Source organism: Chiloscyllium punctatum, chromosome 31, assembly GCF_047496795.1.
Source record: "Chiloscyllium punctatum isolate Juve2018m chromosome 31, sChiPun1.3, whole genome shotgun sequence".
Classification (NCBI taxonomy): domain Eukaryota; kingdom Metazoa; phylum Chordata; class Chondrichthyes; order Orectolobiformes; family Hemiscylliidae; genus Chiloscyllium; species Chiloscyllium punctatum.
The window spans coordinates 74,009,538-74,027,881 of record NC_092769.1 but is presented as its reverse complement, the minus strand read 5'-3'; the positions used below and the strand labels follow the sequence as shown (position 1 = coordinate 74,027,881).

General features: G+C 54.4%; 1 protein-coding gene across 2 annotated transcripts; it reads left to right on the top strand.

Annotated features, from left to right (window-relative positions):
- The first annotated feature begins 2,447 nt into the window (after window positions 1–2,447).
- gng3 (guanine nucleotide binding protein (G protein), gamma 3) lies at window positions 2,448–17,859 on the top strand. 2 transcript variants are annotated; one of them, XM_072551071.1, is made up of 3 exons: window positions 2,448–3,106; window positions 13,507–13,612; window positions 17,613–17,859. In XM_072551071.1, the coding sequence occupies exons 2-3, from the start codon at window positions 13,511–13,513 to the stop codon at window positions 17,739–17,741; spliced, it is 231 nt and encodes a 76-aa protein (XP_072407172.1). In that variant the 5' UTR covers window positions 2,448–3,106; window positions 13,507–13,510; the 3' UTR covers window positions 17,742–17,859. The 2 variants fall into 2 exon arrangements, with proteins under 2 accessions (XP_072407172.1, XP_072407171.1); XM_072551070.1 differs by having other exon boundaries at window positions 2,451–3,167.
- Window positions 17,860–18,344: the final 485 nt, after the last annotated feature.

Here is an 18,344-nt window from a genome sequence, read left to right as displayed (position 1 = left end):
CCCTCCAACCCTTCTCCCTCCACCCTCCAACCCTTCTCCCTCCACCCTCCTACCCTTCCCCCTCCACCTTCCAACCCTGCCCACTCCACCCTCCTACCCTTCCCCCTCCACCCTCCTACCCTACCCCTTCCACCTTCCAACCTGCCCACTCCACTCTCCTACCCTTCTCCCTCCACCCTCCTACCCTTCTCCCTCCACCCTCCCCCCTCCACCCTCCAATCCTTCCCCACTCCACCTTCCTACCCTTCCCCTCCACCCTCCAACTATTCCCCCTCCACCCTCCTACCCTTCCACCTCCACCCTCCTACACTTCCCCTTCCCCCTCCAACCCTTCCCCTCCACCCTCCTACCCTTCCCCCTCCACCCTCCAACCCTTCCCACTCCACCCTCCTACCCTTCCCCCTCCACCCTCCTACCCTTCCGCCTCCATCCTCTTACCCTTCTTCCTCCACCCTCCAACACTTCGCCCTCCACCCTCCAACCCTTCCCCCTCCACCTTCCTACCCTTCTCCCTCCACCCTCCTACCCTTCCCCTTCCACCCTCCTACCCTTCCCCCTCCACCCTCCAACACTTTCCCCTTCACCCTCCAACCCTTCCCACCTCCACCCTCCTACCCTTCTCCCTCCACCCTCCTACCCTTCCCCCACCACCCTCCAACCCATCACCCTCCAACCCTTCCCACTCCACCCTGCAACTCTTCCCTCTCCACCCGCCTACCCTTCCCCCCTACCCTCCTACACTTCCTCCTTCCCCCCCAACCCTACCCCCTCCACCCTCCTATGCTTCTCCCTCCACCCTCCAACCCTTCCCCTCCACCCTCCAACCCTTCCCCCAATCCCCTCCAACCCATCCCGCTCCACCCTCCTCTGCTTCTCTCTCCACCCTCCAACCCTTTCCCTCCACCCTCCTACCCTTCCCGTCCACCCTCCACCCCTTCCCCCTTGTCCCCTCCAACCCTTCCCCTCCACCCTCCTATCCTTCCCCCTCCACCCTCCTACACTTCCCCCTCCACTTTCCTATCCTTCGCCCTTCCCCCTCCACCATCCAACCCTTCCCCCTCCACCCTCATACCCTTCCCCTCCACCCTCCTACCCTTCCCCCTCCACCCTCCTACCCTTCCCCCTCCACCCTCCAATCCTTCCCCCTCCACCGTCCTACCCTTCCCCCTCCACCCTCTTACCTTTACCCCAACACCCTCCTACCTTTCCCCTTCCACCCTCCTACCATTCCCTCACACCCCACGCCCCCAATCCAAACCTCCTCTCCCCTATAGAGTCAATTTCCCATCCTCCCCACACACAACCCCCCCCACCCCACCCAAAGACCAGCCAATTCGCTCCCCCTCAGCCCCCCCTCCTTCCCTTTCCTTTCTCTCTCCTCTCTCCCGTCTGTCCAATCCCCTCTCACTCTCTACCTCTCGCTCTGTGAGACTTAGAGATGCAGGAACATTGTCTGCAGCCAGTCAGGCCGCAGAGTGCCTGATGCTCACCCCTTCCCACCCCCCCCTCCCGCCCACCAGTCAACTGGGAGGGTCTCTCTGTCCCTGAGTCTCTCTGTCCCTCTCTTGCTCTGTGTCTCAGTCTCTCTTTCTCTGTCCCTCTGTTCCTCTCTCTCTCTCTGTGTCTGTCCTTCTCTCTGTCTGTCCCTCTCTCTCTCTTTCTCTCTGTCCCGCCCTCTCTGTCTCTCTCTCTCTTTCTCTCTGTCCCTCCCTCTCTGTCTCTCTCTCTCTGTCTGTCCCTCCCTCTCTGTCTCTCTCTCTCTCTCTCTGTCTGTCCCTCCCTCTCTGTCTCTCTCTCTCTGTCTGTCCCTCTCTCTCTCTCTCTGTTCCTCTCTCTCCTTGTCTCTGTCCCGCCCTCTCTGTCTCTCTCTCTCTTTCTCTCTGTCCCTCCCTCTCTGTCTCTCTCTCTCTCTCTCTGTCTGTCCCTCCCTCTCTGTCTCTCTCTCTCTGTCTGTCCCTCTCTCTCTCTCTCTGTTCCTCTCTCTCCTTCTCTCTGTCCCGCCCTCTCTGTCTCTCTCTCTCTTTCTCTCTGTCCCTCCCTCTCTCTCTCTCTCTCTCTCTGTCCCTCTCTCTGTCTCTCTGTCTGTCCCTCTCTCTCTGTCCCTCTCACTCTCTCTTTCTCTCTGTCCCTCCCTCTCTCTCTCTCTCTCTGTCCCTCTCTCTGTCTCTCTGTCTGTCCCTCTCTCTCTGTCCCTCTCACTCTCTCTTTCTCTCTGTCCCTCTCTCTCTGTCTGTCCCTCTCTCTCTGTCCCTCTCTCTCTCTGTCTCTCTCTGTCTCTCTCTCTCTCGGTCTCTCACAGACAGAGACTGATCGCTCCCGAACCCAGTATCTGCTCACTCAGCAGCACCTCACAGATGCAGAGGCAGCAGCTCGAGACTGGGCTGGCTTGATCTAACCTCCCCAGGTCCCCCCATCCCCCCCCCCCCCCCCACCCCCCCTCTCTCTCCATCCTCTCCTGCCGCCACAACCATCTCCCGTCAGCTCCCAGAGAGGGAGGGCAGCTCCAGGCAAACCCCACCTCCCCACCACCCCACCCCCCAACCCCGGTGTCTGCTGCAGAGGACCGAGGGGATTCTGTAACCGAGAGCTCAGAGAGAGAGAGAGAGAGAGAGGAGAGAGAGAGAGATTGTGAGAGAGGTAGAGAGATTGTGTGTGAGAGAAGGAGAGATCGAGAGAACAAGAGAGAGGGAGAGAGAGAGAGAGAGAGAGGGAGGGAGTGGAACAGAGATAGGGAGAGATTGAGACAGAGTGAGTGTGTGGAATAGATAAAAGGGAGAGATCGATTGTGTGAGGGAGGAAGGCAGATTGAGAGAGTGGGAAAGGAGAGAGAGAGAGTGGAAGAGATAAGATAGGGAGTCAGATTGAGAGAGAGAGAGGGAGTGTGAGAAAAAGAGAGAGACGGAGTGTGTGAGAGAAAGAGAGACAGCCATTTGGTAGACGGCACCTTCTAGAATCGGCAGCCTTCCTGCCTCTGTTCCCCCCACCCCCCCGTCCCCTCTGCCCCTTATCCAGGGCAACCCCCAGAAGATCCTGACAACACTGCTGCCTTTGGTCTGTCCTCCAATCTCCCGGTGCCATTCTCTGTGTCCGTCTCATCATTGAAGAGGTGGGTGCATCAGACCACATCGTCCAGCAAGTGCAGTGAGAAACCCTGCTCTTTTGTTGAGGTAGGATGTTGGGAGGGGGGGGGGGGGGGTTGTGTCCTTGTCCTGTGTCTCTTCTCCATCCCCCACCACCCAGCACCCCCCCCCCCCCCCCCCCCCCACACGCAATCCTCCTCAGCATCCTCCCTGCCCCTCACTCCAGTCGCGGGCAGAGAATGGGCGAGGCAGACTGGGGCACGGTGAGGGGTGAGGGGTGGGAGGGGGACACAGAGGGAGGGTTGAGGTAGGGGGAGGAGTGGGCTGAGGGAGATTTTTCTGGTGGGGGGAGGGGGTTAGGTGAGGTCATTGGGGAGACCGTTTGGTGAAGTGGTGATGGAGGGGCTGTGTCCGAAAAAGGGGGTGAGGTTTGTTCCTGAAGGAGGGGCTGGAGGGGAGGGGGGGATGAACGAATTCAGTCAGAGAGGGGAGGTGGTGAGGGCTGGTGGGTACACAGACCATGACCTGTGGTACAGGGACTGGGGGGTGGGGGTGTGAGTGTGGGTGTGGGGCGAGGCGATGCCTGTGTCAGGCTGTGTGTGTCTGTGTGTGTGTGTCTGTGTCTGTGTCTGTGCGCGCACACGTGTGTGTATCTCTGTGTGTACGTGTGCGTGTCTGTGTGTGTGTTTGAGAGCATGTCAAACATGAGGGCCGATGTGTGTCTGTATCTTTGTCTATGAGAGTGTGCGTCAGTATAAATTTGACTCTGTGTGAGTGTGACTGAGTACTTGTGTACCCGTGTGACTGTGTTGGTGTCAGTATGAATGTGAACTGTGTCAGTGTCAGTGTGACTATGTGTGAGTGTGCCTGTGTGAGTATCAGTGTGACTGTGTGTGAGTGTGCCTGTGTGTGTGTCAGTGTGAGTGTGACTGTGTGTGAATGTGCCTGTGTGTGTGTCAGTGTCAGTGAGTGTGAGTGAGTGTCTGTGAGTGTCAATATGAGTGTGTCAGTGTGAGTGTGACTGTGTGTGTCAGTGTGAGTGTGACTGTGAGTGTTCCTGTGTGTGTGTCAGTGTGTCTGTGTCAGTGTGAGTGTGACTGTGCCTGTGTGAGTGTCAGTGTGAGTATGACTGTGTGTGTCAGTGTGAGTGTGCCTGTGTGTGTGTGCCTGTGTGAGTGTCAGTGTGACTGTGTGTGAGTGTGCCTGTGTGTGTGTTTGAGAGCATGTCGATATGAGGGCCGATGTGTGTCTGTATCTTTGTCTATGAGAGTGTGCGTCAGTATAAATTTGACTCTGTGTGAGTGTGACTGAGTACTTGTGTACCCGTGTGACTGTGTTGGTGTCAGTATGAATGTGAACTGTGTCAGTGTCAGTGTGACTATGTGTGAGTGTGCCTGTGTGAGTATCAGTGTGACTGTGTGTGAGTGTGCCTGTGTGTGTGTCAGTGTGAGTGTGACTGTGTGTGAATGTGCCTGTGTGTGTGTCAGTGTCAGTGAGTGTGTGTGAGTGTCTGTGAGTGTCAATATGAGTGTGTCAGTGTGAGTGTCAGTGTGAGTGTGACTGTGTGTGTCAGTGTGAGTGTGACTGTTTGTGAGTGTTCCTGTGTGTGTGTCAGTGTGTCTGTGTCAGTGTGAGTGTGACTGTGCCTGTGTGAGTGTCAGTGTGAGTATGACTGTGTGTGTCAGTGTGAGTGTGCCTGTGTGTGTGTGCCTGTGTGAGTGTCAGTGTGACTGTGTGTGAGTGTGCCTGTGTGTGTGTGCCTGTGTGAGTGTCAGTGTGACTGTGTGTGAGTGTGCCTGTGTGTGTCAGAGTGAGTGTGGCATTAGTGTGTGTACATGCGTGTGCCTGTGTGTGTCACTGTGAGTGTGCCTGTGTGTCAGTGTGACTGTGTGTTTTTGTGTGTGACAGAGTGAGTATGACTGTGTGTGCCTGTGTGAGTGTCAGTGTGAGTGTGACTGTGTGTGTCTATGTGAGTGTGTTAGTGTGCCTGTGTGAGTGTCAGTGTGACTGTGTGTGTGTGTCAGCGTGTGTGTGTCTGTGTGAGTGTGACTGTGTGTGTCAGTGTGACTGTGTGTGAGTGTGCCTGTGTGAGTGTGCCTGTGTGTGTGTGTCAGAGTGAGTGTGGCATTAGTGTGTGTACATGCGTGTGCCTGTGTGTGTCACTGTGAGTGTACCTGTGTGTCAGTGTGACTGTGTGTTTGTGTGTGTGTCAGAGTGAGTGTGACTGTGTGTGTGTCTGTGTGTGTGTCAGTGTGAGTGTGACTGTGTGTGTGTCAGTGTGAGTGTGACTGTGTGTGTGTCTGTGTGAGTGTCGGTGTGAGTGTGATTGTGTGTGTCAGTGTGAATGTGACTGTGCCTGTGTGAGTGTCAGTGTGAGTGTGACTGTGTGTGTGTCTGAGTGTGCCTGTGTGTGTCAGTGTGACTATGTGAGTGTGCCTGTGTGTGTGTCTGTGTGAGTGTCTGTGTGAGTGTGACTGTGCCTGTGTGAGTGTGCCTGTGTGAGTGTCAGTGTGAGTGTGACTGTGTGTGAGTGTGCCTGTGTGTGTGTCAGAGTGAGTGTGGCATTAGTGTGTGTATGCGCATGTGCCTGTGTGTCACTGTGAGTGTGCCTGTGTGACTGTGTGTTTGTGTGTGTGTGTCAGAGTGAGTGTGACTGTGTGTGTGTCTGTGTGAGTGTTAGTGTGAGTGTGACTGTGTGTGTCAGTGTGTGTGACTGTGTGTGTGCCTGTGTGACTGTCAGTGTGAGTGTGACTGTGTGTGTCAGTGTGAGTGTGACTGTGTGTGTCAGTGTGACTGTGTGTGTGTCTGTGTGTGTGTGTGTCTGTGTGAGTGTGCCTGTGTGTCAGTGTGACTGTGTGAGTGTGTCTGTGTGTGTTAGTGTGAGTGTGACTGTGTGTGTGTCAGTGGGTGTGTGTGAGTGTGCCTGTGTGAGTGTCAGTGTGAGTATGACTGTGTGTGTCAGTGTGAGTGTGACTGTGCCTGTGTGAGTGTCAGTGTGAGTATGACTGTGTGTGTCAGTGTGAGTGTGACTGTGTGTGTGTGTGCCTGTGTGAGTGTCAGTGTGACTATGTGCGAGTGATCCTGTGTGAGTGTCAGTGTGAGTGTGACTGTGTGTGTGTGACTGTGTGTTTGTGTGTGTGTGTCAGAGTGAGTGTGACTGTGTGTGTGTGCCTGTGTGAGTGTCAGTGTGAGTGTGACTGTGTGTGTGTCAGTGTGAGTGTGACTGTGTGTGCCTGTGTGTCAGTGTGAGTGTGACTGTGTGTGTCTATGTGAGTGTGTTAGTGTGCCTGTGTGAGTGTCAGTGTGACTGTGTGTGAGTGTGTCAGCATGTGTGTCTGTGTGAGTGTGCCTGTGTGTGTCAGTGTGACTCTGTGAGTGTGCCTGTGTGTGTCTGTTTGAGTGTCAGTGTGAGTGTGACTGTGCCTGTGTGAGTGTCAGTGTGACTGTGTGTGATTGTGCCTGTGTGTGGGCAGAGTGAGTGTGGCATTAGTGTGTGTATGCGCATGTGCCTGTGTGTCACTGAGTGTGCCTGTGTGACTGTGTGTCAGAGTGAGTGTGACTGTGTGTGTGTCTGTGTGAGTGTTAGTGTGAGTGTGACTGTGTGTGTCAGTGTGAGTGTGACTGTGTGTGTGCCTGTGTGAGTGTCAGTGTGAGTGTGACTGTGTGTGTCAGTGTGAGTGTGACAGTGTGTGTCAGTGTGACTGTGTGTGTGTCTGTGTGAGTGTGACTGTGTGTGAGTGTGCCTGTGTGACTGTGAGTGTGACTGTGTGTGTGTGTCAGTGTGTGTGTGTGAGTGTGCCTGTGTGGGTGTCAGTGTGAATATGACTGTGTGTGTCAGTGTGAGTGTGACTGTGTGTGCGTGCCTGTGTGAGTGTCAGTGTGAGTGTGGCATTAGTGTGTGTACATGCATGTGCCTGTGTGTGTCACTGTGAGTGTGCCTGTGTGTCAGTGTGACTGTGTGTTTGTGTGTGTGTGTGTCAGAGTGAGTGTGACTGTGTGTGTGTGCCTGTGTGAGTGTCAGTGTGAGTGTGACTGTGTGTGTGTCAGTGTGAGTGTGACTGTGTGTGCCTGTGTGAGTGTGACTGTGTGTGTCTATGTGAGTGTGTTAGTGTGTCTGTGTGAGTGTCAGTGTGACTGTGTGTGTGTGTCAGCGTGTGTGTCTGTGTGAGTGTGACTGTGTGTGAGTGTGCCTGTGTGTGTCAGTGTGACTGTGTGAGTGTGCCTGTGTGAGTGTCAGCGTGAGTGTGAGTGTGCCTGTGTGAGTGTGCCTGTGTGAGTGTCAGTGTGACTGTGTGTGAGTGTGCCTGTGTGAGTGTGACTGTGTGTGAGTGTGCCTGTGTGTGTGTCAGAGTGTGTGTGGCATTAGTGAGTGTATGTGCATGTGCCTGTGTGTGTCACTGTGAGTGTGCCTATGTGACTGTGTGTTTGTGTGTGTGTGTCAGAGTGAGTGTGACTGTGTGTGTGTCTGTGTGTGTGTGGGTCAGTGTGAGTGTGACTGTGTGTGTGTCAGTGTGAGTGTGACTGTGTGTGTGCCTGTGTGAGTGTCGGAGTGAGTGTGATTGTGTGTGTGTCAGTGTGAATGTGACTGTGCTTGTGTGAGGATCAGTGTGAGTATGACTGTGTGTGTCAGTGTGAGTGTGACTGTGTATGTGTCTGTGTGAGTGTGCCTGTGTGAGTGTCAGTGTGACTGCATGCGAGTGATCCTGTGTGAGTGTCAGTGTGAGTGTGACTGCGTGTGAGTGTGCCTGTGTGTGTCAGAGTGAGTGTGGCATTAGTGTGTGTACATGCATGTGCCTGTGTGTGTCACTGTGAGTGTGCCTGTGTGAGTGTCAGTGTGAGTGTGACTGTGTGTGTGTCTGTGTGAGTGTGACTGTGTGTGCCTGTGTGAGTGTCCGTGTGAGTGTGACTGTGTGTGTCTATGTGTGTGTTAGTGTGCCTGTGTGTGTCAGTGTGACTGTGTGTGTGTGTCAGCGTGTGTGTCTGTGTGAGTGTGACTGTGTGTGAGTGTGCTTGTGTGTGTCAGTGTGACTGTGTGAGTGTGCCTGTGTGTGTCTGTGTGAGTGTTAGTGTGAGTGTGAGTGTGCCTGTGTGAGTGTGCCTGTGTGAGTGTCAGTGTGACTGTGTGTGAGTGTGCCTGTGTGAGTGTCAGTGTGAGTGTGACTGTGTGTGAGTGTGCCTGTGTGTGTGTCAGAGCGTGTGTATGTGCATGTGCCTGTGTGTGTCACTGTGAGTGTGCCTGTGTGACTGTGTGTTTGTGTGTGTGTGTCAGAGTGAGTGTGACTGTGAGTGTGTGTCTGTGTGTGTGTCAGTGTGAGTGTGACTGTGTGTGTGCCTGTGTGAGTGTTAGTGTGAGTGTGACTGTGTGTGTCAGTGTGAGTGTGACTGTGTGTGTCAGTGTGAGTGTGGCTGTCTGTGTGCGTGTCCGAGTGAGTGTGCCTGTGTGGGTGAGAGTCCAGAGTGTGTGAGAGACAGTTTTGTGAACTGAAGTGAGGGGTGAGGTGAGGGTGTGGCTCAAAGGGGGCTAGAGGTGTGTGGATCATGGTAATAGTAGAAGATGGACCACCTGGATGGGTCAGGGGGTTGGTGCAGGGGCTGGGAGGGCGCAGTCAAGTTAAAGGCCGCAGGGTGTAACAGAGGAGATCACAGAAACTTGATGCCCCGTGGACAGGCCAACCCATAACCTTGACCCAACAGATCCATTACCAAGGAATCCCCAATTACCATTGGTCAGCCACTGCATCCATTCTGACAGAGCATGTTCTCCAACGACGGGTTTCTTTGGTCATTTGTAATTTATTTGTTTTGGTCTAATGTTTGTTTGGCCATTCGGTCAATTTGTTATTGACCCACGGAAGGGGAGGGCCAGGGCCACGAGGCTCCTGATTGGGCCACCAAGAATCAGCTAATCCAAGGTCTGGGCCTATCTGCATTTGGATTGGCTGGAAAGGAAGGGTAGGCCAGAGAAAGGATGGGTTACTTGGCCAATGGGAGAAGAGTGGGTTAGGAAGGATTTGTGAGGGGGTGGGGAAGCTGAAGGGTCTAACCAGAGTTGATCTCCAGCACCTCCCAATCCAGCCGCTGTCCTGATGAGTCAAGACCTCCATGAACACCTCTCCCATGTGGCCTTCGGCGGAATTACTCCACAGGAGGAAAACACCCTGAGGGCGTTGGGAATCTGGGCCTCCCCCTCCCCCCCCTCTCCCCCTCCCCTCCCATTCCCTTCTCCATCACCTCCCCCTCACCCCTCCCTCCTCCTTCTCCCATCCTCTTGCCCCCTCCCGAATCCCCTCACCCTTTACCCCCACTCCATCCCACTCCCCCCTCCCCCTCCCCAATTCATTTCTCAAACGCCTCAGTCTCCCTACCCCGCCGCCCCACCGCATTCTATCTTTTCCCTTGGGTGTAGGATTTGTTTTAAACGAGTAAGCAAGAGGATAGATGAAGGCAGAGAGGCTGACCATTACCCACCCAACTCCAGCCCACTTGGAGTCCCTCCTTCACCTCACCCCTCACTACAGTTCACTAAACTGTCCCTCGCACACTACGTACTCACACACACACAGTCATACTCACACTGACACACACACACAGACAGAGTCACACACACTTGGATACACACAGACAGGCATACTCACACTGACACACACACACAGAGTCACACTCACTGACACACACAGAGTTACCCTCACACTGACACACACACACAGACAGAGTTACACACACTCAGAAACACACAGACAGGCATACTCACACTGACACACACACACACACAAAGTCACACTCACTCTGACACACACACAGAGTCACACTCACTCTGACGCACACACATAGGCATACTCACACTGACACACACACACAGAGTCACACTCACTCTGACACACACACTCACACAGACAGGCATTCTCACACTGACACACACACACAGAGTCACACTCACACTGACACACACGCACAGAGTCACACTCACACTGACACACACAGGCACACTCACACACAGTGGTATTGTTTACTTGGACTTTAGTAAAGCCTTTGACAAGGTTTTGCAAGATGGACCCATTCGTAACGTTATACCACGTGGTATTCAGGGAGAGCTTGCCAATTGGATACAAAATTGGCTCAATGGCAGGAGACAAAGGGTGATAGGGGAGGGTTGCTTTTCCGACTGGAGGCCTATGACCAGAGATGTTCCACAGGGATCAGGCCTGAGTCCACTTTTGTTTGTCATTTATATAAATGATTTAGGTTAGAGTATAGAAGACATGGTCAGTAAGTTTGTGGATGAAACCAAAATTGGTGGCAGAGTGGACAGTGAAGGTGCTTATTGAAGATTACAAAGGGATCTTGATCAATTGGGTCAATGGGCTGAGGAGTGGCAGATGGAGTTTAATTTGGGTAAATGTGAGGTGTTGCAGTTTGGTAAAACACATAAGAGTGGGGTTTAATGGTGCAGCCTCAGGTAGTGTTCTCAAACAGAGGGACCGAGGGGTTTAGGGACATAATTCTTTGAAGTTTGCATCACTTGTAGACTGGGGGGTTAAGAAGGTGTTTAGCTCACTTGCCTTCATTGCTCAGTCCTTTGCGTACAGGAGTTGGTACGTCACGTTGGGGTTGTACAGGACATTGGTGAGGCCTCGTCTGGAGTACTGTGCCCAGTTCTGGTCGCCCTGTTACAGGAAGGAGATTATTAAACCTGAGGGGGTTCAGGAGAGATTTACCAGGATGTTGCCGGGAATGGAGGGTTTCAGTTATAAGGAGAGGCTGGATAGGCCAGGACTGTTTTCACCAGAGTGTAGGAGGTTGAGAGGTGACCTTTTGAGGTTTATAAAATAATGAGGGATGTAGTCGGGGTTAATTGGAAGGTGTCTGTTCCCCAGGGTGGGGAGATTTCAAGACACATTTTTAAGGTGAGAGGAGAGATATTTTAAAAAGACACTGGGGGCAGATTTTTTACACAGAGGGTGGTGCATGTGTGGAATGAACCTCCTGAGGAAGTGGTGGATGCAGTTGCAATGTTTAATTTGGATAAGGATATGAACAGGAAAGGGTTTGGAGGGATATGGGCCAGGAGCAGGCGGGTCATAGAGTCATAGAGATGTACAGCACGGAAACAGACCCTTCGGTCCAAGCCGTCCATGCCGACCTGATATCCCAACCTAGTTTAGTTTGGGATGATAGTCAGCATGGACTGGATGGGCTGAAGGGTCTGTTTCTGTGCTGGATGACTCTATGACTCAAAGTGAGAGGGTGATCATGGGAAGGTAGAGAAATCTGACTGGCCGCGACCTTACAGTTTGGTACCGCGTGGTTAGGAGGGCTGAATGACCTACAATGGACATCATTTCTGCGCAATCATTTCCAAAGATGCGGCGGTCATTTACTCACGGGGGAAACGCTGTCGAGAATCAGGAAGATGGTCAAAACAATGCCAGTCAGAAGAGGACCGAATGGCCTCCTGCTGTCCCAATGTGACTTCAGGCCTACATCTGCCATTGGAGACCCCAGGGTTTATTTAGGAGGGAGATGTTGGGGGTGGGCGGGGGATGGGGAACCGGAGAGGCCCAGTGCATCATGGGAAGTAGGTCAACGGTGATGGGGAAACTGTTGACTGTCAAGCCTACTGTGGGCGAATAGTCAACACTGAGTCAGACTGGATGGGCACAGGTTTGGATTACTTTCTTTCAAATTGGGGGAAGGTGGGGGTCACTGCCTGGTCCCTACTTGCCCCCCAGTTGGTGAACTGCCTTCTTGAAGCACAGTCCGTGTGGTGTAGGGAGAGAATCCCACACAATGTCCCTCAGGGAGAGAATCCCAGGATGCTGACCCAGCGCCACTGAAGCAACGGCTGAGATGTTTCCCAAGTCGGGATGGTGAGGGGATCGGAGGGGAAGCCGTGGGGGGTGGTGTTCCCATGTATCTGCTGCCCCTTGTCCTTCTCGATAATTCTTGCCTCCCCACCAAAGGAAGGATGTTGTGAAACATTAATTCACAAGGAGGTCGGAGGGTCTAAGCTACAGGGGGAGGCTGAACAGGCTCGGGCTGTTTTCCCTGGAGCGTCGGAGGCTGAGAGGTGACCTTATAGAGGTTTACAAAATTATGAGGAGCATGGATAGGATAAATAGACAAGGTCTTTTCCCTGGGGTGGGGGAGTCCAGAACTAGGGGGCATAGGTTTAGGGTGAGAGGGGAAAGATATAAAAGGGGCAACTTTTCCACCCAGAGGGTGGTGCGTGTATAGAATGAGCTGCCAGAGGAAGTGGTGGAGGCTGGTACAATGACAACATTTAAGAGGCATTTGGATGGGTATATGAATAGGAAGGGTTTGGAGGGATATGGGCCCAATGCTGGCAAATGGGACTAGATTAGGTTGGGATATCCGGTCAAATTGGACCGGAGGGTCTGTACGTCTCTATGACTCCAGATGGACATGGTTGTGGGTTTGGAAGATGGTGCTGGAGGATCTTTGATGAATTTCTGTAGCGCCTCTTTCTATGCAGTGGACAGGTGGAGAGTTTGAGGTGTTGGAGGGTAACCCAGTGTCTCTAACTGTCTCTCTTTCTCTCTCTCTCTGTCTGTCTCTCACTCTCTCTGTCTCTGTTACTTTCTCTGGCTCTGGCTCTGTCTCTGTCTCTCTCTGTCTCTGACTCTCTGTTTGTCTCTATCTCTCTGTCCCTCTCTCTCTCCCTGTCTGTCTGTCTCTCTCTCTCCCCACCATGTCTCTCTCTCTCCCCATCTCTCTCTCTCTCCCCCTCTGTCTCTCTCTCCCCGTCTCTCTCTCCCCCTGTTTTTCTCTCTCTCTCCCCCCCATGTCTCTCTCTCTGTCTCTCCCCACCGTGTCTCTCTCTCTCCCCACCGTGTCTCTCTCTCCCCCTCTGTCTCCCCTGTTTTTCTCTCTTTCTCCCCCCATGTCTCTCTCTCTCCCTGTCTCTCTGTCTCTCTCTCTCTGTCTCTCTCCCCACCGTGTCTCTCTCTCTCTCCCCCCCCCTCTCTCTCCCTGTCTCTCTCTCTCCTGTTTTTCTCTCTCTCTCCCCCCATGTCTCTCTCTCTCCCTGTCTCTCTGTCTCTCTCTCCCCACCGTGTCTCTCTCTCTCTCCCCCCCCCTCTCCCCATCTCTCTCTCTCCTGTTTTTCTCTCTCTCTCTCTCCCTGTCTCTCTGTCTCCCTCTCTCTCTCTCCCCACCGTGTCTCTCTCTCCCCCCCCTCTCTCTCTCCCCGTCTCTCTCTCTCCTGTTTTTCTCTCTCTCTCCCCCCATGTCTCTCTCTCTCCCTGTCTCTCTGTCTCTCTCTCTCTCTCCCCACTGTGTGTGTGTCTCTCTCTCTCCCCCTCTGTCTCTCCCTCTTTCTCTCTCTCCCTCTGTCTCTCTCCTCCCCCACCCCCCCACCATTGTTTGTTTCTCTCTCTCTCTCTCTCTCTCTCTGTCTGATGTCCAGGAGAATGCCTAAAGGGGATACACCAGTGAACAGCACAATGAGCATTGCCCAGGCCCGGAAACTGGTGGAGCAGCTGAAAATCGAAGCCAGCATGTACAGGATCAAGGTAAATAAAGCTTCCCGGGGACAGACTGGAAAATCCCAGGATAAGATGTTAATGCGACTGCCCCCTTCCCCCATCTGGGGACCGAAGGGCCTGTAGTACTAGGGGAGGCCATTCGGCCCCCTCACACACCATGCTGGGTACCCCCAGCTCTTTCCTGTCGCCATTCCCTGCCCAACATCCGTTGTTGCTGGGATCGGACTGTTCCTGACCTCAACAGCTCTGTGAGGTGGGGGGGCGGGGGAAGTATTTCTACTTCCCCTCCCCCTGCCTACAACCTCACAGATTCTCCGTCTGGGATTGTTCCCTTCCTTCCCCTCCCCCGTCCCCAGGATTGGGCCACTCCCCTCACACAGACTGAGGCCTCCAGAGAGGCCTATCCTCCTCGTCTCCTCGTTGAGTGTGATCCGTTCCCGCCCTGTCCCTAAATGCCCCTTGAGGAGGCAGGCGAGGACCCCGCCTTCCTGAACCGGGAGCAGCCCCTCTGCTCCCACCCTTTATTCCCCAGGGTCACCAACCTTCCAGAGGGCACGCAGCACAGAAACAGACCCTTCGGCCCAACCCGTCCATGCCGACCAGATATCCCAACCCAATCTAGTCCCCCCTGCCAGCACCCAGCCCATATCCCTCCAAACCCTTCCTATTCATACCCCCATCCAAATGCCTCTTAAATGTTATCATTGTACCAGCCTCCACCACATCCTCTGGCAGCTCATTCCATACACGTACCACCCTCTGTGTGAAAAGGTTGCCCCTCAGGTCCCTTTTATATCTTTCCCCTCTCACCCTAAACCTATGCCCTCTAGTTCTGGACTCCCCCACCCCAAAAGAAAAGACTTTGTCTATTTATCCTATCCATGCCCCTCATGATTTTATAAACCTCTATAAGGTCACCCCTCAGCCTCCGACACTCCAGGGAAAACAGCCCCAGCCTGTTCAGCCTCTCCCTGTAGCTCAAATCCTCCAACCCTGGCAACGTCTTTGTAAATCTTTTCTGAACCCTTTCAAGTTTCACAATATCCTTCCTATAGCAGGGACACCAAAACTGAACACAATATTCCAACAGTGGCCTAACCAACATCATGTACAGCCGCAACATGACCTCCCAACTCCTGTACTCAATACTCTGACCAATAAAGGAAAGCTTACCAAACACCTTCTTCACTATCCTATCTACCTGCGACTCCACTTTCAAGGAGCTATGAACCTGCACTCCAAGGTCTCTTTGTTCAGCAACACTCCCTAGGACCTTACCATTAAGTGTATAAGTCCTGCTAAGACTTGCTTTCCCAAAATGCAGCACCTCGCATTTATCTGAATTAAACTCCATCTGCCACTTCTCAGCCCATTGGCCCATCTGGTCCAGATCCTGTTGTAATCTGAGGTAACCCTCTTCGCTGTCCACTACACCTCCAATTTTGGTGTCATCTGCAAACTTACGAACTGTACCTCTTATGCTCGCATCCAAATCATGTTGACTATCCCTAATCAGTCCTTGCCTTTCCAAGTACATGTAGATCCTGTCCCTCAGGATTCCCTCCAACAACTTGCCCACCACTGAGGTCAGGCTCACCGGTCTATAGTTCCCTGGCTTGTCTTTAACACCCTTCTTAAACAGTGGCACCACGTTTGCCAACCTCCTGTCTTCCGGTACCTCACCTGTGACTATCGATGATACAAATATCTCAGGAAGAGGCCCAGCAATCACTTCTCTAGCTTCCCACAGAGTTCTCGGGTACACCTGATCAGGTCCTGGGGATTTATCCACCTTTAACCGTTTCAAGACATCCAGCACTTCCTCCTCTGTAATCTGGACATTTTGCAAGATGTCAGTATTTATTTCACCAAATTCTCTGGCTTCCATGTCGTTCTCCACAGTAAACACTGACGCAAAATACTTATTAAGTATCTCCCCCATCTCCTGCGGTTCCACACATAGGCCGCCTTGGTGATCTTTAAGGGGCTTGAGTTACTCTTTGTCATTAACATTTTGTGGAATCTCCTTGGATTCTCCTCAACCCTGTTTGCCAAAGCTATCTCATGTTCCCTTTTCGCCCTCCTGATTTCCCTCTTAAGTATACTCCTACTGCCCCGCTGAGGCTGTGAGGCCTGGAGTCACATGTAGGCCCAGACGGGATAAGGGTGGCAGAGTTCCGTCCCTGAAGGGGTGGTAGTGACCCAGGTGGGATTTTAACCAAACGGTCTCACCGTCAAAATTACTGAGGCAGGATTTCAACTTTGGATTTTTTTACCGGATAGTGACCAGCTCCTTGGCAATCCTGGTACGGAGAGGATCGCCACACCCTCATTCCAAAATGGCCGACCCCTTAACTGTGGGCCTGTGATTCCCTTGGGTCTGGACTCCCAAGGGCCTGGAAGTGGGTTTGGTGGTGGGGGGAGAGAGGGAAGGGGTGCAGTTGGGGAGGGTGGGATGGGAAAACCTTCCTGGGATCCACCCTGCCGAGCCCCACAAGGAGATGATAATAAAACTGTTCTATTTTTCTCCAACCTCACCCACAACTCTCCCTCCCTGACTCTCTGCCACCAAATGCTCTCCCTCACAAACCTCCCTCCAACTTCCCCCCTTCCCTCTCCTAAATTCTCCCCCTCCTTCTCCCATTACTCACCAACTCCCCCCAACTCCTCCTCCAACTCACCCCAACTCATCCCCATCCCTCTTGCCCAATCCTCCACCCACTCTCTCCCCAACACTCTCCTCTCCCCCCCATTCTCTCTCCTCTCTCCCCCATTCTCTCCTCTCTCTCCCCCCATTCTCTCCCCCCCACTGTCCTCCAATCCTCTCTCCCCTCTCTCCTCCTCCATACTCCCCCCTCTCCCCCCACACTTACCTCTCTCTCCACAACTCTCCTCTCTCTCTCCCCCCCACTCCCCCTCTCACCCCTCTTTCCACTATCTCTCCCCTCTCATCCTCACTTTCCCCCTTTCCCTCCCCCCTCCCCTTCCCCCCCACTCTCCCCTCTCTCTTCCACACACTCTCTTCCCTCTCTCTCCCCCACACTCTCTTCTCTCTCTCCTCGCCAACTCTCCTCTCTCTCTCCCCCCCTACTCTCCCCCAACTCTCTTCCTCCCTACTCTCCCCTCTCCCACCCCCGCTCTCCCCCCCTCTCCCCCACCACTCTCCCCCTTCTCTCCCCTCTCCCTCTCTCCCCCACCACTCTCCCCCTCTCTCCCCCACCACTCTCCCCTCTCTCCCCCCACCACTCTTCCCCTTCTCTCCCCTCTCCACCCGAACCCCCCACTCTCCCCCCACCACTCTCCCCCTTCTCTCCCCTCTCCCCTCTCTCCCCCACCACTCTCCCCTCTCGTCCCCACCACTCTCCCCTCTCTCCCCCCCCACTCTCCCCCCTCTCACATCCCCCCTCCTCTCTCCCCCCCGACCCCCCACTCTCCCCCACCACTCTCCCCTCTCTCTCCCCCCTCCCCTCTCCCCCCCGACCCCACACTCTCCCCTCTCTCCCCCACCACTCTCCCCCTTCTCTCCCCTCTCCCCTCTCTCCCCCACCACTCTCCCCTCTCGTCCCCACCACTCTCCCCTCTCTCCCCCCCCACTCTCCCCCCTCTCTTCCCCCTCTCACATCCCCCCTCCTCTCTCCCCCCCGACCCCCCCACTCTCCCTTCTCTCCCCCACCACTCTCCCCTCTCTCTCCCCCCCTCTCACATCCCCCCTCCCCTCTCCCCCCGACCCCACACTCTCCCCTCTCTCCCCCACCACTCTCCCCTCTCTCCCCCACCACTTTCACCTCTCTCTGCCCCCGACCCCACACTCTCCCCTCTCTCCCCCACCACTCTCCCCCTTCTCTCCCCTCTCCTCCGACCCCCCCACTCTCCCCTCTCTCCCCCACCACTCTCACCTCTCTCTGCCCCCGACCCCCCCACTCTCCCCTCTCTCTCCCTCCTCTGACATCCCCCCCTCCCCTCGACCCCCGACCCCCCCCCATTGTCCCTCTCTCCCCCCCATCTCCCCTGACCCCTCCCGGACCAGGTTTCGAAAACAGCAGCTGACCTGATGGCGTACTGCGATGCCCACTCCTGTGAGGACCCTCTGATCACCCCCGTGCCAACCTCCGAGAACCCCTTTCGAGAGAAGAAATTCTTCTGCGCCCTCCTCTGAGGGGGGGGTGCCCCCTCGCCGGGGGGTGGGTGGGAACGGGGCGCGGGCCGGTTTCCAGGGCAATGGAGCCGGATGTAAAGGATAAACGTTGTGACTAATAAAGTGGCTGTTCCCAAAACCCGATGGATCCCGTCCTCTCTGTGTACCCCTGTCTGTAGTGGGTGCTCCATGTCAAGGCATCGAGATAGGGCGTCTGGCCTTCAGAAGGACTGAGGGTGTTCCATGAGGCAACAACAACTGGCAATTAGGTAGCACTGTCAGGAGAGAGAAGCCCATCCCTCCAACCCCACTCCCCAGTCGACTGGCCTTCAACATCTGCAGGTTCAGGAGCATCTTTTATTCAGAGGGAGAGGGAGGGGGAGGGAATGAGAGGTGGAGAGGTTCAGGGAAGGGGATCCTTCACCTCAGGATCCCAGACAGCTAGAAGCACAGTCCCCACTCCCAGAGAGAGGGGATCATGGGATTAAAGGAGGTGACAGAGATAGGGAGGGGGTGTAGGGTCTGGAGGGGATGACAGAGATAGGGAGGGGGTGTAGGGGCCGGAGGGGGTTACAGAGATAGGGAGGGGGGTGTAGGGGCTGGAGGGGGTTACAGAGATAGGGA

Bases quoted from the DNA above. Each gene is read 5' to 3' on its own strand.
- gng3 (XM_072551071.1), top strand. From the start codon at position 13,511: ATGCCTAAAGGGGATACACCAGTGAACAGCACAATGAGCATTGCCCAG. The intron at 13,613-17,612 runs GTAAATAAAGCT...CTCCCGGACCAG, and splicing joins CCAGCATGTACAGGATCAAG to GTTTCGAAAACAGCAGCTGA.